This window comes from Pistacia vera, unplaced genomic scaffold (genome assembly GCF_008641045.1).
Source record: "Pistacia vera cultivar Batoury unplaced genomic scaffold, PisVer_v2 Contig752, whole genome shotgun sequence".
NCBI classification, from domain to species: domain Eukaryota; kingdom Viridiplantae; phylum Streptophyta; class Magnoliopsida; order Sapindales; family Anacardiaceae; genus Pistacia; species Pistacia vera.
Window position 1 is genome coordinate 195,304 of NW_022196615.1, and position 27,435 is coordinate 222,738.

Consider the following 27,435-nt stretch of genomic DNA (forward strand, 5'->3'; position numbering starts at 1 on the left):
TATACAGTTTTAGAATATTATTTTATTATTCAAATTTATATTTTATTTTTAATTATGATATCGTTATGATCCACGTCATCATCATTCTTTTCTCTAATTATCACTTATCAAAACTCGTCAAACTTTACTCTCGCCAATCCCGCCAATCACCGATAATCAAGTAATTAGGGTTTACATAGCCATCATTTCTATGTCAAACTCTAATTAATCTCAACCACCAAAGTCCAACATTCCAAAAGTCCCATCGGCCTCCTCTCTTCAAAAACTCCAATAGTCTGGACCCAATCTACTCTCTATTCGCTGTAGGACTATAAATTTGAATAATAAAGTAATTTTTTAAAAGTTTATGGATGAAAAAATGTTATTAAACCATTATTTGGATGAAAAAAAACCGTTTAACTCCAACAAAAAATCCATATTGTCCTCCTAAATTTTAATTTTCTAGACAATACAAAACTTTAACATAGATTTATGATACCATTGATTTATAAGTTACCCATGAAATTAATACAGCTTTAGATTCTCTTTTATATCTATCTGATTATATTGCATAATTGACACAACAATTAATCACGAATTAATCAGTCTAGTTTATGATATACATTGGTTTAGCAATTCAAGTTGACAGCACTAGAAAGTAAGTAGAGGATATGCTGAACGCGATTGCAAACGGCGGTTGCCAGCGAAGTCATTGGTTAGATGGTCAATGGGTTACAAATTCTATCCTGCCAGTTCTCTGAAATGTTTAAAGAATAAAATGACATTAATTAGCACTTAAGGACCTGTAGAAATGATGATGTATTAGAACCTTCTATATTTCCCTCAACACAACTTTCTCTGCCGTTTCTAAGAAGCGTAGCACGTTTACAAATTAGATACAACAACTGGACTGCTTGTTGAAAATCCAACTTCCTGCTCATTACAACAGCTCAATCCGCCTTGATCCAAGCCTCTCACACCCCGGCTTAACTATAAGGGCCATGGCTCAGCTATAAGGGCTAGCAAAGTTGAGACATTTATAAGCTAGTTATTCGAACTCATCAAATTTTCACACTTATAAGCTAGTTATCTCAACTCATCAACCCTGCAAAAACTGGTAATTTGTGCGCGACTTCACATGGAGACATCTGGCATTTGTAAAATAGAGTCTTTAAATGAATATCATGACGGCTGAGCAAACAGATACTGGAGTAAGGGAGCGACCACTGCTATACTTAAACCATTTCCCAGCAATGCATAACTGCAGTGATAAGAAACTGATCTGATCAAATTTAATGAAGACATAAAAAAAAACTGGTAATAACATGATGCAGCAGATTTATGTTTACTCGTCACAATGGGGAAACAATGTACGGGAAACAATTGCATACCGTTGTCTAAGGCTTATGTGCTGTGGGAACTGAAAATCCTCCGGGAAAGAGTGCAAATTAGCAACCTAATTATCAAAATGACAAAACATTCTAAATTAAAACAAACAAAATATCAAACACTTGTGAACAACAAGATACAAGGTAACTCGTCATACCTCCCTGGGGGTAAAATATCTAAGGCATTGCTCCTTCAGAGAAGTTGTTTTCCCCTTCTTCTTTGGCTGCATATCAATCAAATTGTACATGTAAAGACCACAAAAAGATACTGTTAGAAAATGTAGACCTCTAGAAAAACTACATCAAACAAAAGATGGATATGAGCAATGTTTAAAAGAAAATATGGCACTCCACAGAACACCAGAAAATTGACCAAAAAGTCAAACAGACTGAGTTACTATTTTGAAACCTGAGTTAAATTTAATCAAATCTGTTTGGCAGGGTAAATAAGCATGCAGCAAAACACATAACCTGACATTGACGGATATTGGAACATTTGATATGAATAAAACAAATTTATCATCCAGTATGTAGCAGGTTGATACCTAGAACCAACTCTAAGCAGACAACTCTGTAAATCACTGCATGTTTGAAATTAAATCTTACCTGGATAGTTGCCAAAAGAGAACCAGTACCTTTGACATATCGATAATAGCTCTTTGTAAAACAACAACACCGTTTTGAGTCTGGATAGACAATATCTAAACTCTGTTGAGGATTTCTCTAGAGATACAGAAATCAATTTACGACTAAAAGGAAGAATACTTATGATAATAGATATATGATTTCATAGTAGTATAAGGATACCCATAGCACTTCCCCACCTCTCTATCAAGCTTAGTGGAACAAGATACTGGTCCATAGACTCATATTCATTTGCTTCAGCAATTTTCTCTGAAGCTCCAAAACTATCTGTAGCAACGTTGTTAGTTTCCAAGAAATCAGTTTCTGTATTTATTTGGTGGCTTGGGCTTTTGAATTCAAGAAACCTTTCTACAGGGTCACAAGATTGGAGCAACTTATCCCAGCTCTCTTCAGATTGATCATGTTTGTTGATCACAGTAATATCATCCTGCCCATGCAATGGGCCTGGAGACCATAGGAGTTGGTTATTAGAGAGTTGGCACCTAAAGGAGAAAGGTTTTCTTTTTGCCTGCAAAGTAAATTAAAATAAGTCACTAAAATGCATAAGATCTTTTCTTCACAATGTGAGACAAAATAATCACTATCTTTACTTATATCTGCCAACTGCAAAATCATAATAATATATAGTCACCCATCAAGTGAACTATATGAAAAATCTGCTTTAAAAGCCAGTTGTGGTCATCCTCCACAAAACTACCTCATACTATAGCAGTGATGGGATATATCCTACATAACTCTTAACAGAAACACCATTGACCCAAATGAAAATTCATAACACTGATTTCCACCAAACAGTATTATATAGACAAGAACATTATATATGAATATATAAAATTATAAAAAAAAGATAATGACAAATAAAATAGACAGCTAAAAAGCGAAGTAAAATGGAGGAGGCTACCAGACAAAAATAACGTGGCCTGGAATAAGGCACACCAAACTGTAGTGGGCTCAAGATAAACTCCTGCGTAACATAGTTAGACTTGCCCAATATCTCAATCATTTTTGTATGAGTATCTGAGGTCTGTAATCAACAAAAAAGTAATAAATAAATAAATTAGCTTAAAATTCTAATAGTCCAATTTTTATAGTATAATGAGCTGATATTTTCATGGACAGACCTCAAATCCAACAACATTTTCCATAAATAACAGAACAGGAGGTTGCGAAATATGTGGTATAAGTTCAAGAAGTTTGAGAAACGAAAATGCTCGAGCATCACCAGATTGCTTTTGGAGTCCTGAGAAAAAAATATTCACCAATCAATAATATATAATATATGTAACACAAAAGAGAAGAGGGAGAGAAAAAATTGACCTTGTCGAGTGTATGGTTGTCAAGGAGGGGAAAGAAGCCATGCTTGTGCCTTATAGCTGTCCAGCTCAGTTGCAGTGAGGCTCTGAATATTACCCTATACAATTAACAAGAAGAATTAAGACAAAATGAAAATAGAAAACATTCAAAACGAAATTAAACAAGTGGTTAAACCTGATAAGGACGGTGACCAAAATTGTGCTGATAAACATCATTGGATTTTTCGTTGATGTCAAATGCTTCTACTACTTCTGCGTTCACGCCGGCTTTCATTAACGAATACCTCTAACAACAGCGCACGTAATTACAGAGTGAATTAAGAAGCTAAATTAGTTTTAGCGTTAGGGTTAGGGTTTAGAGAGGGATACCATTCCGCCTATTCCACTGTAGAATTCGAGTGCCCTCCATGGTTCATCTTCGTTTTTCAACAAATCTTTTTCCATTCGATCTCGTGTTTTCTTCGATCTCCACCTGGTAGTAGGGTTTAAGGCTCAACTGTAAATAACAGACTCTCTGCTTCAACGGTATCGTTTTCTTCAGTTGAAATAATATTAGGCCAACTTAGCAATTAAAAGACCTGTTTGCCCTCTGTTCATAAACTTCACTGTTAACTCTCGGAGTCCATATTTTTCAAGACTGATAACACTTATGGCAAAGCATTTTATCCTCTTCCACGCATGGTCAAATTATAATCAGTAAACTTCATCCTTTTACAATTACAGCTTAGAAGTTTTAAAGAAGAAAGGTTGTTCCAGGTTCTTGTGTAATGTAACTTTTTGTTAATGCAGGCTCAAGGTCTGCAGGTACATCCAGAAGATGCAATCAGGTCAGAAACATTTAATCAACCAGATAAAAACCAATGTCTTGTAGTTGTAGTGAATCAATCTACAATGAAGAGAAGAGAAAATAATGTCAAGCGAAGAAAATCAACCATATCTTAGATTCGGTTAAAATACAAGAAAGAACAAGGGATAAGAATTTTAAATGCATTTTTTAAATTTTTGTGTGCACTTCAAGGGACAAGAATGGAGAGAAATGGGAGCAAGGAGATTAGATAATTCCATCCAGGGCAAAGTTTCTGCAACATGTATTTTTTTTCAAGAGAAAAATGAACCATCTGTTCCATTCTTTTTATTGTTTTCACATTTTGTTTCAAGTATTTCCCAACAAAAATTCGGACACACTAATTACTTTTTAGCTTTATTTGTCATGTTTTGATTTCTCATTTTTTTAATTTCCAGGGTCTGTCAATTCTATGGACAATAAACAGCATCAGAAGAGATAAGCTGTTTACTTACTTGAGTGGAAATTTTTGCAAAAAATATGTAATGGTATAAGCAAACTTGCAATGCTAAGCACAAGAAATCATCCTCATGTTTAAGTTAAACAGAACCCATGTAGTTGCCAAGCTTCTGCATACATTTTCGGAGAAGTAAAGATAAACGACTAAATAGAATTACATCACATTGCAGTAATATTTGAAGGGAAAAAAATCAGGTCTTTGTCCCCAAACCCCCTTTGTATGAACAATTGTTGAAACTCCATTAAGGTAAAAAACTGTCAAATAACTTCTGGAATTGTTATCACTTATGTATATCTATATTCTCCCATTTACATCCCTTGTATGATCACTTCCATTATGATCCCAAATTATATGAAATCATAGGATAAAATCTACACGCTGTAAACGAAGCAAAAGAAGAAAGAAAACCATCTTTGCTTCCCTCAAGTTATTTGTTAGTGGCACTGTCTTGAAAAATTTAAGACCCACCATGATGTTACTGCTTGGCTCTTCGCCATTTGGTTTCTTGAATTGTCACGACAAGAATAGTGATAGATCTCTGATAAGGTCTATATCATCAATTTCGGCTCCTTCTTTGGTTGATTTTGATGGGCGAGAAACCAAAATTTTTGGGACCAATATTGAATAATTCTTCGAGTGTTTAGGCATGGAACAAGCTTTCCAGCAACTTCACCTTTCCTGGCAACTAATAGTCACTCTAGCTGGATAACTAGCAATCCTCCTGAGATGCAATAGGACCCCTCTCAGCGGCAAGTTAAAATTTTTGGTTTATTTCAATATAACTGAAATTATTTTGTTAATTTTTTTGGTTAATGTGGCATGGACTACTGTAGTAATCCTAATAAACAATTTCTAGTGACTCTGGTGTGTGCTACCTTTTCTTCTTGCTATCATTGTCACCCAATAAATTTTTAATGTATTGTCATGTTCAAAAAACCCAAGTTAGTATGCCAATGCAGATTCCTAATGCCTAATTTAATAACTTTGCTGCAAAATCATAACAAAAGAACTGTGCTCAACAGTATTGGCAGCTGACATTAAACCAAAAGTGAATTCTGAAAATTGTTCGGTCTTCGCCTCTAATGACTATCAAATCTGGTGACTTTAGAAACGGTGTGTATAAATCAGGAGAAACTGGAGGTATTGAGGGCTCACTACTATACTTTACAACATGCTTCCCTAGTATGGAATAAAACCTAATTTTCAAGGCCTGGTGTCTGCAAAGCCCTTGGTGATCAATCAATATGGAAAAAATTAGATCAAAATCGTCTATCATTAGAGATTTAAGTATTTAACCCCATTTAGTACTATAGAATAAGTTACACTGTAGTTTGTTTTCATTTTAAAGGGAACACAAGAGAGAGCATCATAGCCTTATTAGATTTGGCATTTCTAATTACAATCTGATTTGTGGATTTTTACCAATCAGATTGCTTTGAATTCTAGCTGAGAAAGAAACTAATCTAACTTTACCGTACATCAAATAATTACCAATTTAACCAAAGGTGCATCTTTTTAGCCATCAAAAGGGCATGACAGCAAAAAAGATTGCCACAAGTTTCCGCTCCACTCAAGACAGCCCAGTTGTGAAGTAACTAAAGAGAACAATGCTCACATTAGCTTTTGACACAACATCTATGCAGTTTGTGCACACTGCCCTTGGTTCAAGCCATATCACTGAGCTCTGATGTTTTCTTTAAGGCCTGCAGCTATTTTGCCCTGGATTAGAACACCCCCCCTTTTCTCTGTATCTGATATCCTCCACTCCTACTGAATCTACAATAAAGTGACATCTTTTTATTGCACTGCGTGGTGCCATACTAGACTCAGAGTCTGACACCTTCTAAATAATCAATTAACCAACAAGATATCATTCACGTTGAACAATAAGATACCTGGGGTAAAATATCTAAGGCATTACCTCCTCAGTGAGGTTTTTCCTTCTTCTTTGGCTGCACTTCAATCAAATTGTAACGTAAGACCAGAGAAAGATAATGTCAGAAAAATATAGACCTCTAAAAAAAGGCGTCAAACAAAAAATGAATGAGAAATTTAAAAGACAATCATGGCACAGTGGAGAACCCCAGAAATAGACTCAAAATGTCAGACAGACTGAGTACCTTGGACTAAATTATCGTCACCAATATCCCGACAGGACACAATCCATCTTTAAAATGGTGGAATCTCTTAGCATCTCGTATAACGAATTCTCTACCAACAATTTTGAGATGACTTTCAGTGCGTATGGCAATCACCCAAACCCAAGGTTCTTTATTATCCGGATGGTAGCACGGGCTGGGCTGTTGAGGAGACCATGTGATAGAGCAAGTCTCTCACTATGAGCAAGAAGAGCTTCCTCCTTACTTTCTTGATCAATGTCATGTACACAAATTTGTCTCCGGAATGTAACCAACTTCTTTCATTTGAGACTTCAAACCTCTTATAAGAGTATATATCCTATCAGTCTCCGGATGAGATTTATCTCCTGCTCGATATTCTGGACCCTGCTCCTATTTTCTAGAGGATTTTGACTTGCCATTTTTCTTCTTAACTTTCTCTTCTACAAGATCCGAACTTGTACAAGGCCTGCCTTTGACTTCTCATTCAAACGGGAGATCTAGTTGTTCAACAAGCTCAGCACATCGGTCACCAAGCTCCTTCCCATGAATCTGCAAAGATTCATCATGTCCTCCAAACATCAACACTTGCTCCATTGGCATTTTTTCAACAAACTCCAGGGCTTCATAATAAACCCTATGCTTCCCAACATGTCAACTATACTCCACATAATGCTTCATAGAGGAATAATCCCATAGTCCTTGATCATTGATTCAAATGCAGCATTCCCTCATCAGCATCACTCAAAACACTACGGCAGAGAAAATCCGATAACCATCTGACATCTGGTTTCATCCTGCTTGCTTGAATTGAGAGAAAGATCAACTGCATCCTCCCCTAGACCATTTTTGCAAGGCCCGTTATCATAGTTCCCAAGATGTCAAATGGCGTTGCCCAATTATTAAATACATTAATGCATCATCCATAGAGCCACATTCTGAATACATTTTAAGATCCTATTGTAGCTGCTGACTTTAAGTGGGGTCATTGTTCTTACAATGTGGTTCATGCCAGTTTTTGCTTCTTCTAAAACTTTGGCTTCCCCACACGCCTGCATTAGCTGAACCAATCGTGGCAAATCAACTGGAATACATTGCTTTTCTAAAACCCTAAAACTTCAACAGCTTCTTTCACTTTTCCTTCCTCATGAAACTATCCAACTCCTCCAGGTACCATATTTGGCTACTTCTAGGCTCTGCTGATTCCTCCCCGATATAGGGTTATTACCACTTGAGAAGTCACCATTCTGTCATGAATCTCATTTAAGGACAACTTGTCCTACATTAGGATTCCTGATATTTCCAGCATTTTGGTTCTGCGATTGTCACTTGGGCATTATGATCAATTCCAACTTTCCAGTATGATGATCACTGAGATTTCTGAATTGCCAGCTTGCATAACACTCCCATTACGTGAACTTTTGGCTTGCTTCTCCCTCCCTCCTAACAGGACCATACTGATTCTGCATAGTATAATGTCACCCCAAGACATGTTGGCTTGAGCCCATTAGGTTTTATTTGCGGTGTCCTTATTCATATACCCACTAAAGTTAACAGTTTTTGAAATGCATATTCTGGTAATCAGTTGTAGTGCTTTCCCTATAACTCCTTGAACCACCCACATAAACCCCGTTTGGTATGTGCTGAAAATCTATAGAGCTGTGATCTCAGTGTTAAAATCACTAGGGTTTCGACGATGATTTAAGTATCATCTAAATAAGGGTTTTGCTGATTCTCTGTTCTCTTAAAAAAGTGCTAACTTTTACTCGATCACCACTCACACCTCTCAAAACCATTTTATTGTACAATTCTTTCGCTTCATCAATAAGTTTCTTTTAACCAAATCGGTCAAACTTTGTTTACCAGTTCAACCCGAGGAATTTATTACGCTCCATCTCTACAACACACTCAAAAGCATCATTTTTTTCACGCTTTAACATAACTATCCACAAGTAATTGAAACTCTCGTCTAAATCAAAATCGAACCTTTTGCACACTCGATCAAGTAGTCAACAGACAATCGATGTTGGTCCGAAAAGCCAAACGTATTGATCGAGCAATTGCGCGCCTGCCCAGGAGTCGTTGGCTTTTCATCAGAATGTGAACAAACACCGAATGAATAGAGCTTTCGGAAAAACCTCGCTTCTGTTCAACCGATTAAAGTGTCTCAAAGCTGAAAGTGGATCGTTTTTGTAGCTTAAAAGAGTGTTTATCACACTATTTTGTGTTAAATCTGTGACTCTAAAGTGGGTAAGGTGTAACAGTGTGTTCGGATTCTGAGAAAGTGGGTTTCGGAGCGAATAGAAGTCTGAGGTGATTTTCTCGGAAAATTCCAAGTTTCTTTCAGGATTCTCCGAAAATGGGTATTCTGATGAAATCGATTCGTTGAGACAACTGATTGGAGCATAGAGGCCTAATACTTGAAAGAGCGGAGAAGAAATAGACGGATTGGTGAAGAAGTAAGTGTAAAATCTCATTGTTGTTTGGTGGTATTGGCAAGGCAAGGTGCAGATAAAACCCTACTGGTTGAACCCTTTTGTTTCGAGTTAACCTTCTGCTTTGAAATTGCAAAGAAGAATTTGGGCGACATGGGCTGGGCTATGGCCAGATTAGCCCAGATTAATCCTTTTGCTTTCTTTGGACCCAGCAAAAATAGCAATTGTTCTGAAACTTGACCGGACCATCCGTTTAACCCGTAACCGGTGGCATATCCAGTCCGAAATCCTTAAAAACCGTTAATTGTATTCAACCGAATTGGACCACGGTTGGACAGTCGAATAGTGCCGAATCGCGGTCCAATCGCAGCTCAATCCTGTCGGATTCTGACATTGTTCGATAGAGAAAACACCACCATTAGACTTGATGGCATTTCCATGACAAACCCCAGCCATTTTCGGTCGCCGTCATCCAACCTTCGTCGCTCACCGTCCCCCTAAAGTTCACGCGATCGTCGGACTTCTTTTGTTGATTTCGGTGATTTCTACCCCGATGGAACTCCTTGCACCACCATCAGATTCCCCGCACCTATACTCAAAGCTTCATGATTCCAACCTCGATTGGCCGACGATCGTCTTTGCCACCACCATCACCAGTCCCTTTGCGTGACAAGGGTGTTTTGGAGAGATTTCAAACCTTAAGGGATATTATAGGGTGTTTTTGATGAATTTCAAACATTCAGGACTAAAATTTTTTATAGAATACGGTCCAACCGCCCGATCCAACCGGTCAAACCGGAAACCACCCTTGAACGGGTCATAGTCCGGTTCGGTTTTCGAACATTGAAAAATAGAACAGACATGACTATATTTAACCATCAGAAAAGTTTTACGGAAATAATTACCTCCAACTCTAAATTTCTCTTTCATGTACATTAGGTCATCAGACATCATTGCATATATATTAATATATATATATATATATATATATATATATTATATATATATATATAATATATATATATATATATATGGACGGGTGTCTAAGCTAGTTTACGTATACCTCTACTAGGGGTGTTATCGAGCCGAGCTGAGTCAAATTTTCGGCTTAGCGAGCTCGGCTCATGAAAGAGAAAAATTTGACGAGCCAAGCCGAGTCGAGTCATAAATTATAAGACTCAACTCAGCTCGGTAATGGTTTTAATATATTTCGAGCCGACTTGCGAGCTAACTCCTTTTTTTTTAAAAAAAAAAAAAAAATTTGCTGGGCAGCACTGCGCATTGATTGTTGAACTGCCATAAAACCCAAATAAATGCCCTGACAACTTGCCCAACACTCAAAGACTTTGGAATTCCTTTTACAGCTTGTACTTCTCCACTGCACAGAAATGGGAGACTTAGTTTTAGGTTTCAACATTCGAATATAAACTCTCTTTAACTAATCATAGCAATAGAAGGCTGCCTCTTTCCCGCATTGGTCTCTCCCCAATCCTCCTCCCAATCACCTTGACCCTTCCAGGTACCACAATCATTTTCCCTTACTCACCGATTAAAATCCCACGAAAATCCGACGAAGATGATTCAAATCCGATGAAGATGATTCAGATCTGATGAAGCTTGGACGAAGATGACGGAGATCAGACAAAGATCAAACGACTATGACGAAGATCCCGCGAAGCTGACGAAGATCCCACGAAAATGCGACGGAAATTTGTGTTGATGATGGAGAATAAAATCGTTAGTTTGAGAGAACAAATTTGATTCAAACTTTTACAACAAGGGTTTTACTGGCGAAGGATTTCGACGATTTGGGGATTTTAATAACAGGGGCCCTTCTGTTATTTTATAAAACTTGTATTGCATTATTTTCATTAAATCCCAGTAGTTCAGAAATTCTCAAAAAAGCACCCCGGTATTTCTAGCCAGGCTCGGCTCGCGAGCCTAACAAGCCAAGTCAAGTATGGCTCGAACTCGGCCTGTTCTGTCTCACGAGCCAAGTCGAGCCGGCTCGTTATCAGACGAATCGAGCCAGCTCACGAGCGGCTCGGTTCGTTAAACAGCCCTAACCTCTACTAATCCATTAGGACATTGGAACTATCAACTCTACTATTTCTCACCATGGCAAACAAAAAAAATGTTGTTTCTTGGCACTTAGCAGTTAGCACCTGTAGAAATGAGGGTATATATTACAACCCTCTATATTTCCCTTGGCCTTATCTAACAAGTGTAACACTTTTATAAATTTAATACAACAGGCTGCTTGTTGAAAATCTAGGATCCTGACAGGTGAAGCCCCTTTGATCCTTGGCTCAACTACGACTACGAGTACTAGCAAAGTTGAGACATTATAAGCTAGCTATTTGAACTCATCAATCCTGCAAAAATTGGTAACTTGTATACAACTTCACACAGATCTGGAATTTGTCAAATGGAGTCTTTAAATGAATATCGTGATGGCTGAGAAAGGGAGATATCACTGCTATGCTTAAATCCTTTTCCCAGCAATGCATAACTGCNTACAGCTGTTTACTTACTTGAGTGAGCAATTTTTGCAAAAAATATGTAATGGTATAAGCAAACTTGCAATGCTAAGCAACAAGAAATCATCCTCATGTTTTAAGTTAAACAGAACCCATGTAGTTGCCAAGCTTCTGCATACATTTTTGGAGAAGTAAAAGATAAACGACCTATAATAGAATTAACATCACATTGCAGTAATATTTTGAAGGGAAAAAAATCAGGTCTTTTGTCCCCAAACCCCCTTTGTATGAACAACTTGTTGAAACTCCATTAAGGTAAAAAACTGTCAAATAACTTCTGGAATTGTTATCACTTATGTATATTCTATATTCTCCCATTTACATCCCTTTGTATGATCACTTCCATTATGATCCCAAATTATATGATGAAATCATAAGGTAAAAATCTACACGATGTAAACAGAAGCAAAAGAAGAAAGAAAACCATCTTCTGGCTTCCCTCAAGTTCAGATTTTGTTAGTGGCACTTGTCTTGAAAAATTTAAGACCCACCATGAGTCTTACTGCTTAGCTCTTCAGCCATTTGGTTTCTTGAATTGTCACTGACAAGAATTAGGTGATCAGTATCTCTGATAAGGTCTATATCATCAATTTCGGCTCCTTCTTTGGTTAGAATTTTGATGGGCGAGAAACCAAAATTTTTGGGCACCAATATTGAATAATTCTTCAGGTGATTTAGGCACTGGAACAAGCTTTCCAGCAACTTCACCTTTCTCTGGGCAACTAATAGTCACTCTAGCTGGATAACTAGCAAATCCTCCTGAGGATGCAATAGTTATAGGACCCCTCTCAGCTGCAAAGTTAAAATTTTTGGTTTATTTCAATATAACTGAAACTATTTTGTTAATTTTTTTTGGTTAATGTGGCATGGACTACTTGTAGTAATCCTAATAAACAATTTCTAGTGACTTCTGGGTGTGTGCTACCTTTTCTTCTATGCTATCATTGTCACCCAATAAATTTTTAATGTATTGTCATGTTCAAAAACACCCAAGTTAGTATGCCAATGCACGATTCCTGAATGCCTAATTTAATAACTTTGCTGTGGCAAAATCATAACAAAAGAACTGGATGCTCAACAGTATTGGCAGCTGACATTAAAACCAAAAATTGAATTCTGAAAATTGTTCGGTCTTCGCCTCTAATGACTATCAGATCTGGTGACTTTAGAAACGGTGTTATAAATCCAGGAGAAACTGGAGGTATTGAGGGCTCACTACTATACTTTACAACATGCTTCCCTAGTATGGAATAAAACCTGTACATGTTCAAGGCCCTGGTGATCTATCGAAAGCCCTTGGTGTATCAATCAATATGGAAAAAAAATTAGATCAAAATCGTCTATCATTATTGAGATTTAAGTATTTAACCCCATTTAGTACTATAGAATATAGTTAACACTGTAGTTTGTTTCATTTTAAAGGGAACACAAAGAGGAGAAGCATCATAGCCTTATTATATTTGGCATTTCTAATTACAATTCTGATTGGTAGGATTTTTACCAATCAGAATTGCTTTGAATTCTAGCTGAGAAAGAAACTAATCTAACTTTACCGTACATCAAATAATTACCAATTTAACCAAAGGTGCATTCTTTATAGCCATCAAAAGGGCAATTGACAGCAAAAAAGAATGCCAGCAAGTTTCCGCTCCACTCAAGACAGACCAGTTGTGAAGTAACTAAAGAAGAACAATGCTCAGTGCTCACATTAGCTTTTGACACAACACTTCTATGCAGTTTGTGCACACTGCCCTTGGTTCAAGCCATATCACTGAGCTCTGATGTTTTCTTTAAGGCCTGCAGCATATTTTGCCCTGGGATTAGAAACAACCCCCTTTTCTCTGTATCTGATATCCTCCACTCCTACTGAATCTACAATAAAGTGGACATCTTTTTTATGCACTGCAGTGTGCCATACTAGACTCAGAGTCTGACAACCTTCTAAATTAATCAATTAACCAACAAGATATCATTCACTTGTGAACAATAAGATACCTGGGGGTAAAATATCTAAGGCATTACTCCTTCAGTGATGTGTTTCCCTTCTTCTTTGGCTGCACTTCAATCAAATTGTAAACGTAAAGACCAGAGAAAGATAATGTCAGAAAAATATAGACCTCTAGAAAAAAGGCGTCAAACAAAAAATGAATGAGGAAATTTAAAAGACAATCATGGCACAGTGGAGAACACCAGAAATAGACTCAAAATGTCAGACAGACTGAGTACCTTGGACTAAATTATCGTCACCAATAATCCCGACAGGAGCACAATCCATCTTTAAAATGGTGGAATCTCTTAGCATCTCGTATAACGAATTCTCTACCAACAATTTTTGAGATGACTTTCAGTGCAGTATGGCAATCACCACAAACCCGAAGGTTCTTTATTATCCGGATGGTAGCACGGGCTGGGCTGTTGAGGAGACCATGTGATAGAGCAAGTCTCTCACTATGAGCAAGAAGAGCTTCCTCCTTACTTTCTTGATCAATGTCATGTAGCACAAATTTTGTCTCCGGAATGTAACCAACTTCTTTCATTTGAGACTTCAAACCTCTTATAAGAGTATATATCCTATCAGTCTCCGGATGAGATTTATCTCCTGCTCGATATTCATGGACCCTGCTCCTAATTTCTAGAGGATTTTGACTTGCCACTTTCTTCTTTACTTTCTCTTCTACAAGATCCGAAGCTTGTACAAGGCCTGCCTTTGACTTCTCATTCAAACGGGAGGGATCTAGTTGTTCAACAAGCTCAGCACATCGGTCACCAAGCTCCAAATTCCCATGAATTCTGCAAAGATTCATCAGTGTCTCCCAAACATCAACACTTGGCTCCATTGGCATTTTTTCAACAAACTCCAGGGCTTCATATAAATACCCTATGCTTCCCAACATGTCAACTATACTCACATAATGCTTCATAGACGGAATAATACCATAGTCCTTGATCATTGATTCAAAGTGCAGCATTCCCTCATCAGCATCACTCAAAACACTACAGGCAGAGAAAATCCCGATAAACATCTGACAATCTGGTTTCAGTCCTGCTTGCTTGAATTGAGAGAAGAGATCAACTGCATCCTCCCCTAGACCATTTTTTGCAAGGCCCGTTATCATAGTGTCCCAAGATGTCAAATTGCGTTGCCCCATATTATTAAATACATTAAATGCATCATCCATAGAGCCACATTCTGAATACATTTTTAAGATCCTATTGTAGCTGCTGACTTTAAGTGGGGTCATTGTTCTTACAATGTGTTCATGCACAGCTTTTGCTTCTTCTAAAACTTTGGCTTCCCCACACGCCTGCATTAGCTGAACCAATCGTGGCAAATCAACTGGAATACATTGCTTTTCTAATAACCCTAAAACTTCAACAGCTTCTTTCACTTTTCCTTCCTCAATGAAACTATCCAACTCCTCCAGGGTACCATTATTTTGGCTACTTTCTAAGGCCTCTGCTGATTCCTCCCCAGATATAGGGTTAGTTACCACTTGAGAAGTCACCATTCTATCATGAATCTCATTTGAGGAGGACAAACATTGTCCTACATTAGGATTCTGCTGATATTGTCCAGCATTTTGGTTCTGCAGATTGTCACTTGGGCTATTATGATCAATTCCAAAATTTCCAGTATGATGATCACTTGAGATTTGCTGATATTGCCCAGCATTCTGCATAACACTCCCATTAACGTGAAGCTTTTGGCTTGCTTCTCCACCTCCCTCCCTAACAGGACCATACTGATTCTGCATATTATAATGTCCACCCCAAGACATTTGTGCTTGAGCCCCATTAGGGTTTATTTGCGGTTGTCCATTATTATTCAAATTATACCCACTAAAGTTAACAGTTTGTTGAAATGCATTATTCTGGTAATCAGTTGTAGTGCTTTCCCTATAACTCCTTGAACCACCCACATAAACCCCGTTTGGTATGTGCTGAGAATCTATAGAGCTGTGGTTCTCAGTGTTAAAATCACTAGGGTTTTGACGATGATTTGAAGTATCATCTAAATAAGGGTTTTGCTGATTCTTCTCTCCTCTTAAAAAAGTGCTAACTTTTACTCGATCACCACTCACACCTCTCAAAACCATTTTATTGTACAATTCTTTCGCTTCATCAATAAAGTTTCTTTTAACCAAATCGGTCAAAACTTTGTTTACCAGTTCAACCCGAGGAATTATATTACGCTCCATCATTCTACAACAACACTCAAAAGCATCATTTTTTTCACCAGCTTTAACATAACTATCCAACAAGTAATTGAAAACTCTCGAATCTAAATCAAAATCGAACCTTTTTGCACACTCGATCAAGTAGTCAACAAGAGCAATCGATGTTGGTCCGGAAAAGCCCGAAACGTATTGATCGAGCAAATTGCGAGCGTGCCCATGAGTCGTTGAGCTTTTCATCAGAATGTGAAGCAAAACACCGAATGAATAGAGGCTTTCGGAAAAACCTCGCTTCTGTTCAACCAGATTGAAGTGTCTCAAAGCTGAAAGTGGATCGTTTTTGTAGCTTAAAAGAGTGTTTATCACACTGGTTTGTGTTAAATCTGTGGACTCTAAAGTGGGTAAGGTGTAACGAGCGTGTTCGGATTCTGAGAAAGTTGGGTTTCGGAGCGAATAGAAGTCTGAGGTGATTTTCTCGGAAAATTCCAAGTTTCTTTCAGGATTCTCGGAAAATGGGTACTCTGATGAAATCGATTCGTTAAGACAAGCTGATTGAGAGCATAGAGGCCTAGGATACTTGAAAGAACGGAGAAGAAATAGACGGATTGGTGAAGAAGTAAGTGTAAATCTCATTGCTGTTTGGTGGGTAATTAGCAAGGCAAGCTGCAGATAAAACCCTACTGGTTGAACCCTTTTGTTTCGAAATTTAACCTTCTGCTTTGAAATTGAGAACGAAGAATTTGGGCGACATGGGCTGGGCTATGGCCAGACTTACCCAGATTAATCCTTTTGCTTTCTTTGACCCAGCAGAAAATAGCAATTGTTCTGAAACTTGACCGGACCATCCGGTTTAACCCGTAACCGGTGGCATATCCAGTCCGAAATCCTTAAAAACCGTTAATTGTATTCAAACCGAATTGGACCACGGTTGGACTAGTCGAATAGTGCCGAATCGCGTTCCAATCGCAGCTCAATCCTGTCGATTCTGACATTGTTCGATAGAGAAAACACCACCATTAGACTTGATGGCATTTCCATGACAAACCCCGCCATTTCGGTCGCCTCATCCAACCTTCGTCGCTCACCGTCCCCCTAAAGTTCACGCGATCGTCGACTTCTTTTGTTGATTTCGGTGATTTCTACCACCGATGGAACTCCTTGCACCACCATCAGATTCCCCGGCACCTATACTCAAAGCTTCATGATTCCAACCTCGATTGGCCGACGATCGTCTTTGCCACCACCATCACCAGTCCCTTTGCGTGACAAGGGTGTTTTGGAGAGATTTCAAACCTTAAGGGATATATAGGGTGTTTTTGATGAATTTCAAACATTCAGGGACTAAAATTTTTTATAGAATACGGTCCAACCGCCCGATCCAACCGGTCAAACCGGAACCACCCTTGAACGGGTCATAGTCCGGTTCGGTTTTCGAACATTGAAAAATAGAACAGCATGACTATATTTAACCATCAAGAAAAGTTTTACGGAAATAATTACCTCCAACTCTAAATTTCTCTTTCATTTACATTAGGTCATCAGACATCATTGCATATATATTAGATATATATATATATATATATATATATATATTATATATATATATATAATATATATATATATATATATGGACCGGGTGTCTAAGCTAGTTTACGTATACCTCTACTAGGGGTGTTATCGAGCCGAGCTGAGTCAAATTTTCGGCTTAGCGAGCTCGGCTCATGAAAGAGAAAAATTTGACGAGCCAGCCGAGTCGAGTCATAAATTATAAGACTCAACTCAGCTCGTAATGGTTTTAATATATTTCGAGCCGACTTGCGAGCTAACTCCTTTTTTTTTAAAAAAAAAAAAAAATTTGCTGGGCAGCACTGCGCATTGATTGTTGAACTGCCATAAAACCCAAATAAATGCCCTGACAACTTGCCCAACACTCAAAGACTTTGGAATTCCTTTACAGCTTGTACTTCTCCACTGCACAGAATGGGAGACTTAGTTTTAGGTTTCAACATTCGAATATAAACTCTCTTAACTAATCAAAGCAATGAAGGCTGCCTCTTTCCCGCATTGGTCTCTCCCCAATCCTCCTCCAATCACCTTGACCCTTCCAGGTACCACAATCATTTTCCCTTACTCACCGATTAAAATCCCACAAAATCCGACGAAGATGATTCAAATCCGATGAAATGATTCAGATCTGATGACAGCTTGGACGAAGATGACGGAGATCAACAAAGATCAAACGACTATCGAAGATCCCGCGAAGCTGACGAATTCCCACGAAATGCGACGGAAATTGTGTGTTGATGATGAGAATAAATCGTTAGTTTGAGAGAACAAATTTGATTCAACTTTTACAACACAGGGTTTTACTGGCGAAGGATTCGACGATTTGGGGATTTTAATTAACAGGGCCCTTCTGTTTTTATAAAACTTGTATTGCATTATTTTCATTAAATCCAGTATTTCAAAATTCTCAAAAAGCACCCCGGTATTTCTAGCCAGGCTCGGCTCGCGAGCCTAACAAGCCAAGTCAGTATGGCTCGAACTCGGCCTGTTCTGTCTCACGAGCCAAGTCGAGCCGGCTCGTTATCAGACAATCGAGCCAGCTCACGAGCGGCTCGGTTCGTTAAACAGCCCTAACCTCTACTAATCCATTAGGACATTGGAACATCAACTCTACTATTTCTCACCATGGCAACAAAAAAATGTTGTTCTTGGCACTTAGCAGTTAGCACCTGTAAAATGAGTATATATTACACCTCTATATTTCCTTGGCCTTACAACAAGTGTAACACTTTATAAATTTAATACAACAGGCTCTGTTGAAAATCTAGTCCTGACAGTGGACGCCCTTTGATCCTTGGCTCAACTACACTACGAGTACTAGCAAAGTTGAGACATATAAGCTAGCTATTTTGAACTCATCAATCCCTGCAAAAATTGGTAACTTGATACACTTCACACAGACACTGGAATTTGTCAAATAGGAGTCTTTAAATGAATACGTGATGGCTTGAGAAAGGGCGATCACTGCTATGCTTAAATCCTTTTCCCAATGCATAACTGCAGTGACAAGAAACTGATCTGAATTCTGATCAAATTTAATAAGTAAAAAAAAAAAAAAAAAAAACTAGCAATAGAAAACTTTTTCTAAGGCCATCTCCACCCCCGCTATTTTGTATAAAAACACCAAAATGTGTGAAACAGCTCCAACCAGCACCAATTTTTGCAGCAATTTGGTGTCCATGTACAGTCACGAAATTTGTGTAACATTGTTCAACACCAATTTGGGCATGTTCAAACATATATAAAAATATATATTTTTTTTTTGTTATTTGTATTTAAGTTTTTGATTATTATTTATATTATATTTATAATATAATCATAAATTATATAATTAAAAATGATGAAAAATTAAAAACAAAACTTTATTTATATAATTTAACCTACAAACTCAAACTAAAATTATACTAATTAATCATTTGTGGGAAAATATACTAATTCAAAAATTAAATTACTGTCAATATGAATTTTACTTTTATGTTGTTGTTGTCTTTTTTTTTTTTTATTTTTGGTATCATTTTATATTACAGGTAATGTTTTTCTAATATTAATGTAATCTTTATTGGAATAAATAAAGTATTTATTTTATTAAATTAGTATAATTTCAAAGTAATTGTTATTTAAAAAAATATCATTCCCAATATTTAATTAATATATACAAAAAACGAGTAAAATAGATTAATTGTTATTATTACAACAAAAGAAAAAGAAAGAGAATATTCTTTTTGTGCAATGGATTGAGATGCAATAGTGTTTTACCACAAATCACTATTTTGGATTCAAATCATAGATTGGAATGGTCAAAACAACAACACAGTTCGAACTTTTTTTTACATTATTTTGGTTGTATTTTAAAAAAGTATTTATAATATTTAAAATAAATCATTTTACAATTTGTGCTTCTTTAGTAAGCTCTTTTTAAGCTAGACGGTAAAATCTATGATTTATTCGGAAGTGACGGATTTTGTGAGAAGCAAGTCGCTGACAATCTATGGACCTACACAGAGAGAATAAAGGAATGTGAAGGCTCGAGGAATACCGGTGCACTCAAGTTAATATTTAGTGAGGGTTGAGAGCGGGAAGGGTTTACTATAACAATGTGACTAGGGCTAGACAAGGCTAGACTAACACAAAGTGGTCGAAGCACAATTTTGCGGCGGCTAAGGGTGGTAGGGTGATGAAGTTAATTGGAACTAAGCTTCACTATGAGCAAAGGCTATGATTCTTGAAAGCAATAATTTAAAAGCTAAAGCTAAGTGATTTCTGAATGAATAATAAGAAATTTAACCTTTGTTTATATAGTGAACCAAAGAGGTTGGAATCCTAATAGAACTCTAAGTCCTACTTAGTAGATGAGTCTCAATGAGGAAGAAAGTCTTGTCACTTGTCTATATTTACCACTTCAAGTAAGATTTTGGATCTTGACTAAAGTGAAAAGTAAATAGAATTGATTCATATTTTGGGATTGAAATCCGATTTAACTTAACTTGTAGTATTACTCAACTAATAGAGTGGTCAGTTCACAAGGTGAATTTAAGCGTAGATCTTATCAGAATTGGGTTAAAACACTGGCCGTAATATATTTATTTCATTATTGGAACTCGACAGAATCAAAACGATTTTTTTTTCCCACACAATAACTACAGTAATAATCTTTTCACAAAAATGATGTTTTCATAAACTCTACTCCGATCAATCGTGATCAAACAGTTCCATATATTGTTAGAATAATACATCATTTATATTACGCTCATTGATGTGACGATTTGTGATGTATATTAGTGGTTCCTGATTATGTAAGGAGTAATGCTATAGCCACCGAAGGTTGCGCACCGAATCTGTGCACCGAATAACGTGGCAAAATCCTGACCGTTGATTCATTATCAGTTAATATTAATAAACGGTCAAGATTTTGCAACGTCATTCGGTGCACAGATTCGGTACGCAACCTTCGGTGGCTCTATCATTTTCGTTATGTAAGACACGCAGGTTGTGAAACATTTGTTTGACTTGCCCCGTTGCAAGGCGCATCTAAATTCCCTTCTTTTGGATGCTACTACATACTTGAATATTATGAGGCTGTAAAATTCATTTAACTCAGGCATTTCGTGTTAAATTTAAAGCTATTTTGTCAAGTGATGTTAAATTATTAACAGGAAATATGTACTCTTATGGGGAGCTTGTGCAGGAAAAACAGGTTTTAAAAAAAAATTGAAAATGCTGGCGATGAAGAAGGGAGGCCAACTGTGACAGTGAATTTGGTGAAGGTTAGAAATTCATCTAACACTTTTTTTTCTTTTTTCTTTTTTAATCTAGGTGTCCGGGCTAGCTTACGAGCACCTTGACTAATCCTTAAGGGAAGCTATCTCACAGTAACCCACCGCCACTACCCTCATGTGAATTATGAGCAAAAGTATTACCTTTGTGTCTAACGGAGAATCGAACCTGAGACTGTAGGTTGAGTATCAATTATTAATTTGATTGTTTCTAAATACAGATACTGAATGATGGTGAAGGATGTTTCCTTGGATGACAATCAATATGAAGTACTGAGAGGAAGGGAAAACACTAGAAATCTTCTGGAGACAAAAGGAAGAAGAAGAGAAGATACTATTGCTCAGTATCACAGATAGAACTCTAATTTCTAATATTTGTGTGCATACTAAGAGTTACATATGACATTCCAAGACCCACTTCGATTAGTAGACAGCCTGGAATATGCCATGCTAATTATTGCGGCTGTAAATATGCAACAACAGCAAGATGCTAATATATCTTTGTAAATACCGTTAAATTTGGTTGGAGTAACCGCCAATATTAATAAAATATCAGTAATGATGAGCCTTAGCAAGTATACAATCCAAACAATGTCATAGAAAAGTTAAAAAAATTTAAACAATGACAAGAGAGATACCATCAGTGAGACAGCTTATCGGCAGAATCAAAACAACAAAGGCCTGGTTATAAGCTCAGCAATGTAGAACTTAAATCTATTCTCGAGAATTATTATCACGTTGTTTGATTCAGAATTAGGAGAGCTAAACATGGCTGATGCACCCTCTCCTTTCCCTTCAAATCTAGCGCCAAATGAGGCAAGCCCTGGTTGGATGAACAAAGGTGATAATGCATGGCAACTCACAGCTGCTACACTGGTTGGTATGCAAAGTGTTCCAGGACTTATTCTCCTTTATGGAGGAGGGGTGAAGAAAAAATGGGCTGTCAATTCTGCATTCATGGCACTTTATGCTTTTGCTTGTGTTCTTCTTTGTTGGGTTTGTTGGGGCTACAGGATGTCTTTTGGGACAAGGTATGTTCCATTTTGGGGAGTTCCAAATGCTTCATTAGGGAACGGTTTTCTCCTTGAACAGACATTTTCTGGAAAGTTTCCCAACGCTACTATGGTGTATTTCCAATTTGTTTTTGCAGCAATTACCTTGATTTTGATTGCTGGAGCCGTGCTAGGACGCATGAACTTCTATGCATGGATGATGTTTGTGCCACTGTGGCTAACCTTTTCCTACACAATTGGAGCATTTAGTATCTGGAGTCCTAATGGTTTCCTCTTCAAGAAAGGCCTTATAGATTACTCTGGTGGGTATGTGATTCACCTGTCTGCAGGAGTTGCTGGTTACACAGCTGCATTTTGGGTATGAAATTTTTTCATAAAATTCATTTTACTTGGATCAATATAAGCAGCTAATCCAACTCTAGAATACTAGAACTATTAACCCCTTTTTTTGGCAGAAGTTTTGTTTTAGGACAAAAAAAGTGACTTAGAATCACCGTGGATTAGTAATTTTTATATATGTATTAGTATGTTAGAATAATTAAGGACTAGTATGCATTAAAAAATCCATTTGATCATATTACACTCTAATTTTCATCACAGGTCGGTCCTCGTCTAACCAAGGACAGGGAAAGATTTCCCCCAAATAATATTCTTCTCATGTTAATGGGAGCAGGGCTTCTGTGGATGGGTTGGACAGGGTTCAATGGAGGAGACCCTTACGTTGTAAGCACTGATGCTTCCTTGGCAGTTTTAAACACACATATATGTACTGCAACCAGCTTGCTTGTTTGGGTCAAGCTAGATCTTGTATTTTTTGGCAAATCTTCTGTCATTGGTGCCGTTCAAGGCATGATCACTGGTTTAGTTTGCATCACCCCAGCAGCTGGTAAGTCAACAATGCATCTAATTGTGTGTTACATAAAACTTTATCATATCACATGGAAAGAAATTTTATAATAAGGTTTTGCTCATGCTTTGATGTAGGGGTTGTCCAAGGATGGGCAGCAATTGTAATGGGGATATGCTCAGGCTCAATTCCATGGTTCACCATGATGGTTGTGCATAAGAGATCTGAGCTTCTTCAAAAAGTTGATGACACAATGGCAGTTCTACACACTCATGCCATTGCCGGCGCTCTTGGGGGAATCCTAAGTGGTCTCTTTGCAAAACCAAGACTCAACTATTTGTTCTATGCTTCATATGGTGAATATGTTGGTCTGTTCTATGGTTTTGATATGGGAAAAATCCATATCGGATTCCGGCAAATTGGAATTCAGCTTCTTGGAATTGTCTATATCGTCACTCTTAACATCATTAGTACAAGCTTAATCTGTAATTTAATTAAACTATTTATACCTCTGAGAATGTCTGATGAAGACATGGAGATTGGTGATGAAGCTATTCATGGGGAAGAAGCTTATGCTATTTGGGGTGAAGGTGAAAAATCTGAGGGTGGAAGGTAGCTTGTAGTATGATTATGAACAAGAATAAAGCAGTATTTTCAAGTTGAGAAGACATGAAAACAACTAATGTCTAATCAAAATATGTTAATTTCAGAACATAATTCCTCCTAAGAGAGAATAAAATCATTCAAAATTACAATCTTGTGTGGAAATCTTTATTTTCTATAAGATTTTGGTCTACATATTTTTTTCCAAATTATATAAAAAAAAATAAGAAAAGAGTTACGACAAATTTTATAATTAAATCCAAAATATTAAGAAGAATTTCACTAATAATACCTTTATGTTAATGAGTAATAAAATGGATTATATTATTAAAAGTAAAATGAATTATATTATTAAAATTAATATGAATTATATAATTAAAATTAAAATGAATTATATTATTTATGTTCGGATACAAGTATCCAACGGAGGATGTGCACGTGATTTTAAGAAAAGGAAAGGGTAATTAAGAGAATATGCTTTGAAATTTGAGGACGGATGGATAATTTCACTTAGCGAGCAGAAGTAGCTAGGCTTCTTTTAAAGGCGACTAGGTTTTGCTGGGGGAAGGTTTCTGTTCTTTCTGTCATATCGTTGCATTTTTTATGTGGCTCTGCATTTCTCAGGTGAATTCTAGGGTTTATTGCTTACTCTTTCTGCAACACGAGTAAATAACTTTTATATGTCAATTATTTTTATTTTGTTTTATCTCGTTTTCTCAAACCATTAATCTGATTCTTAGTCAAATTTATTTTATTCTGCTCAATTATTTTTAATATTGCTTGAATTTGTTTGTATATACTTGATTTTAGTTTACATCTAATTCGTGGTTAATGTAATTAACTATTTCTCAGCCTATTCGCTGTTAAATCATGTTTAGTTTTAGATTAGGGTTTTGCGGGAATCTTGCTAGGGTTTACTGTTCTAGTTTATTTGACCTGTCTACGATTGTTAATGCGTTCGTTTTTTCGTTTTGTTTGGGTGAAATCAGTTTGATGGTCATTGGTTAACTTGAGGGAAGTTCAGATTCTTTTGCTTTTTAGACTTCTATTCGATTCATTCTGTTCATAAGCTTATAAAGCTTGGAGTTTAGATCTGTGGTTACTCTAGATTGGTTTTACTGGTTGCTCAATTGATTTACTGATCTTTCTCATATTAGCTGAATGCCATTACTACTTTGGAGTTTATTTGGACATATGATTTCTCCGATGACAAGCACTGAATAATTTTCTTGTGAGCTTTACTCCAGATGGTTGTTAGCTACCAGCATTGATTTGATGCCTTGACTTGTTAACTGAGATATATTTCTTGTCACTTAAGCCATCGATATTTTTGGTCACAAATGTTGGTTTTTGTCAACTGGAGTTCGGTCTGTAATATGTACGAGTGTGAAGTGCAAAGTTCTGGAGGGTTAACTCTCTCTAGAGATGCTTTCTTTTTTTATCCCGAAATATAAAATTGATGTCTCCACAATGCTGAAGTGGTGCTCTTTGGCGTTACTTTTATCCAGTATCTCAGTATAGTTGACTTAGTTTTATGCTTTCCATGAATGTAATCAGATGAACTGGCTTGATTTGGGTTCCTGTTAATTTTGTCAGATAGATCATTGTTAAGCTAGCTTGATTTTTGATATTGGAAAGCATAAATGGCGAAGAAGAAGAATCCTCTGGTTTTTATGGATGTTTCAATCGATGGTGATCCTGTTGAAAGAATGGTTTTTGAGGTATTATTATGCTTGGACTCACCATCTTTATGATTTTTTGGCATTCTCCCCTCCCCCTTCCAAATTTTCTGCTTGAATTAATTGCATGGTTTCTCTTTATCATACAGCTGTTTGCTGATGTTGCTCCTAAGACTGCAGAAAATTTTCGAGCACTTTGTACAGGTAATACATGTGTATAGCTTCTTTTTTTGTCACATGTTTTTCTATAGTAGGCTCATGGTTGTGATATTGTAGCATTACCTTTTGATTCATCTGGTCTAATTTCAATCATTTTATGGTTTTGCTGAGACATTTATATTGTTAAACTATTATTGCATCTTCAGGGGAAAAAGGAATTGGTCTAAAAACTGGGAAACCACTGCACTATAAAGGGTCCTTCTTTCATCGCATCATTAAAGGTTCCATGGCTGAGGTTTGTTGTTTTATCTTATTTACATTTAGTTGTTTTTCCTTTGAATGGATTCAGAATATGTGTTTTCTCATTTTTGTTGAACATGGCTTAGAAGTGGTCTGTCTTTCAGTCAGTTACTTTAGTCAGTTACTATTGTTTATGCTGTAGGACACAGGGCTGATGGTCACGACTGCTTTTCTTGTGATGTAGTTTTAAGGTTGTACTTACGAAGTTGTCTATATTCAAAATTTACTGAGCTTAACCTCACCCAATGCAGTTTTGTCAACTTCAGTTGTCTTATTTTGCTTACTGGTGCACTAATAGTTTGTTTCCGTTTGCAGGGTGGTGATTTTGTAAAACGAGATGGTATGTATTCTTTGCATAAACACTTCATTTTTGTATATTTATAGACTTTAGTTTTGTTTATTCAATAGGCATTAATGTTACATGTAATTTGTATAGTTTTGTTTTGTAATTTTGGATTAAGCGGAAATTCTCAGGTTGAACTCTTAAAAGGCTAATAAAAAAGTTCTTAAGTTAGGGGCTATAAAGGAAATGTAGTATTAAATATATTATTGCCTAAAAAGCTGACCAATGTATTATGTGGTGGAATAACGAATCTGTTAGATTTATCGTTTCCAATATCTTGAGCTGAATTTTTTTATTACAGTGACAGCTTTCTGGTATGCCTAAACTAAAGGTGTTTCTGATGATACAATTTGATTTCTTCAATAATTTTCTGCCAATGCTGTTGGGTATTGTCTTTATTGGAAATTGCCATGCTCGAGTACAATACAGCCCTTTAGATTTTTAAACCTCTTGCTAGTCATGTTTGCTTTTCTAGTCACTACCATCAATAGTGGCTGTGGAGTTATGCTAATTTTGAGTTCTTGTTAGTGTGCCCAGTCTGTGGTTTTCATCAGAATGGAAGCAAAACACAGAATGAATCGAGGCTTTTGACAAAACGTCCCACCCGATGAAGTATTTCAAAGCTGAAATTGGGTCGTTTTTTGTAGCTTATAAGAGTGTTTATCACATCGGTTGGTGTTAAATCTGGGTCTCTAAAGTGGGTGAGGCAAATGAGGCTGTTTGGATTCTGAGAAAGTTGGGTTTTCGGCGAAAGGGTGTCGGGGTGATTTTCTCGGGAGAACCAAGTTTGATTCAGGATTCCCGGAAAATGGAGATTAGATGAAATCGCGTTTGTTGGGACATTCTGGTTGAGAGCATAGAGGCCTAGGGTACTTGAAAGAGCGAAGAATAAAGGGGGATGGTGAAGAAGTAAGTGAAGATCTCATAGTTATTGTCGGAAGTTGGCGAATTGCAGACTAAGTACTAAACCCGACTGGTTAAACCCTTTTGTTTGAAATTAAAAGGGAAGAACTTCGGCGACATGGGCGCTGGCTATGCCCGCATTTGGCCCGAGTTAATCAATTATTCTTTTGCTTGAGGATCTTGCTATAATAAACACACCGTTATTTCTCTTCTTTTGACCCAGCAGAAAGGTCAGAAACAGTAACCACTGTTCTCATCAAAATAATAGTACCTTTGAGATAGTATTTATATCTTATATTTTTGATTTTGCATGTTCCGATCCCATATCATCTATTCTCTTTCTCAATTATCAT

General features: G+C 36.9%; 4 protein-coding genes and 1 pseudogene across 5 annotated transcripts; 2 read left to right on the forward strand and 3 right to left on the reverse strand.

Moving 5' to 3' along the window:
- Positions 1 to 837: 837 nt before the first annotated feature.
- On the reverse strand, positions 838 to 3,932 carry LOC116115717 (tRNA (cytosine(38)-C(5))-methyltransferase 2-like). The gene is given in 10 exon segments (XM_031401842.1): positions 838 to 1,240; positions 1,371 to 1,435; positions 1,526 to 1,591; positions 1,974 to 2,068; positions 2,175 to 2,520; positions 2,914 to 3,036; positions 3,134 to 3,252; positions 3,330 to 3,423; positions 3,501 to 3,611; positions 3,695 to 3,932. Coding segments are annotated over 10 exon segments (1,173 nt in total). The 5' UTR covers positions 3,770 to 3,932; the 3' UTR covers positions 838 to 1,161.
- A 2,948-nt stretch (positions 3,933 to 6,880) lies between these two features.
- LOC116115747 lies at positions 6,881 to 8,202 on the reverse strand (annotated as a pseudogene).
- A 5,616-nt stretch (positions 8,203 to 13,818) lies between these two features.
- Positions 13,819 to 16,160, reverse strand: LOC116115721 (pentatricopeptide repeat-containing protein At4g32450, mitochondrial-like). The gene has a single exon (XM_031401847.1). The coding sequence runs from the start codon at positions 16,134 to 16,136 to the stop codon at positions 13,965 to 13,967; it is 2,172 nt and encodes a 723-aa protein (XP_031257707.1). The 5' UTR covers positions 16,137 to 16,160; the 3' UTR covers positions 13,819 to 13,964.
- A 5,843-nt stretch (positions 16,161 to 22,003) lies between these two features.
- LOC116115748 (ammonium transporter 3 member 1-like) lies at positions 22,004 to 23,802 on the forward strand. Its single transcript, XM_031401880.1, has 3 exons — positions 22,004 to 22,606; positions 22,849 to 23,134; positions 23,233 to 23,802. Exons 1-3 carry the CDS (start codon positions 22,004 to 22,006, stop codon positions 23,709 to 23,711), a joined length of 1,368 nt encoding a protein of 455 aa, XP_031257740.1. The 3' UTR covers positions 23,712 to 23,802.
- A 423-nt stretch (positions 23,803 to 24,225) lies between these two features.
- On the forward strand, positions 24,226 to 26,177 carry LOC116115735 (peptidyl-prolyl cis-trans isomerase CYP63-like). Of its 2 annotated transcripts, none has more exons than XM_031401870.1 (6): positions 24,226 to 24,322; positions 25,295 to 25,419; positions 25,527 to 25,581; positions 25,743 to 25,831; positions 25,979 to 26,027; positions 26,152 to 26,177. In XM_031401870.1, the coding sequence occupies exons 2-5, from the start codon at positions 25,342 to 25,344 to the stop codon at positions 26,018 to 26,020; spliced, it is 264 nt and encodes an 87-aa protein (XP_031257730.1). In that variant the 5' UTR covers positions 24,226 to 24,322; positions 25,295 to 25,341; the 3' UTR covers positions 26,021 to 26,027; positions 26,152 to 26,177. The 2 variants fall into 2 exon arrangements, with proteins under 2 accessions (XP_031257730.1, XP_031257731.1); XM_031401871.1 differs by having other exon boundaries at positions 24,241 to 24,322; positions 25,299 to 25,419.
- Positions 26,178 to 27,435: the final 1,258 nt, after the last annotated feature.

Bases quoted from the DNA above. Each gene is read 5' to 3' on its own strand.
- LOC116115721 (XM_031401847.1), bottom strand. From the start codon at position 16,136: ATGAAAAGCTCAACGACTCATGGGCACGCTCGCAATTTGCTCGATCAA.
- LOC116115735 (XM_031401870.1), top strand. From the start codon at position 25,342: ATGGCGAAGAAGAAGAATCCTCTGGTTTTTATGGATGTTTCAATCGAT. The intron at 25,582-25,742 runs GTAATACATGTG...TTGCATCTTCAG, and splicing joins TTTTCGAGCACTTTGTACAG to GGGAAAAAGGAATTGGTCTA. The intron at 25,832-25,978 runs GTTTGTTGTTTT...TTTATGCTGTAG, and splicing joins TTAAAGGTTCCATGGCTGAG to GACACAGGGCTGATGGTCAC.
- LOC116115748 (XM_031401880.1), top strand. From the start codon at position 22,004: ATGGCTGATGCACCCTCTCCTTTCCCTTCAAATCTAGCGCCAAATGAG. The intron at 22,607-22,848 runs GTATGAAATTTT...TTTTCATCACAG, and splicing joins GTTACACAGCTGCATTTTGG to GTCGGTCCTCGTCTAACCAA. The intron at 23,135-23,232 runs GTAAGTCAACAA...GCTTTGATGTAG, and splicing joins TTGCATCACCCCAGCAGCTG to GGGTTGTCCAAGGATGGGCA.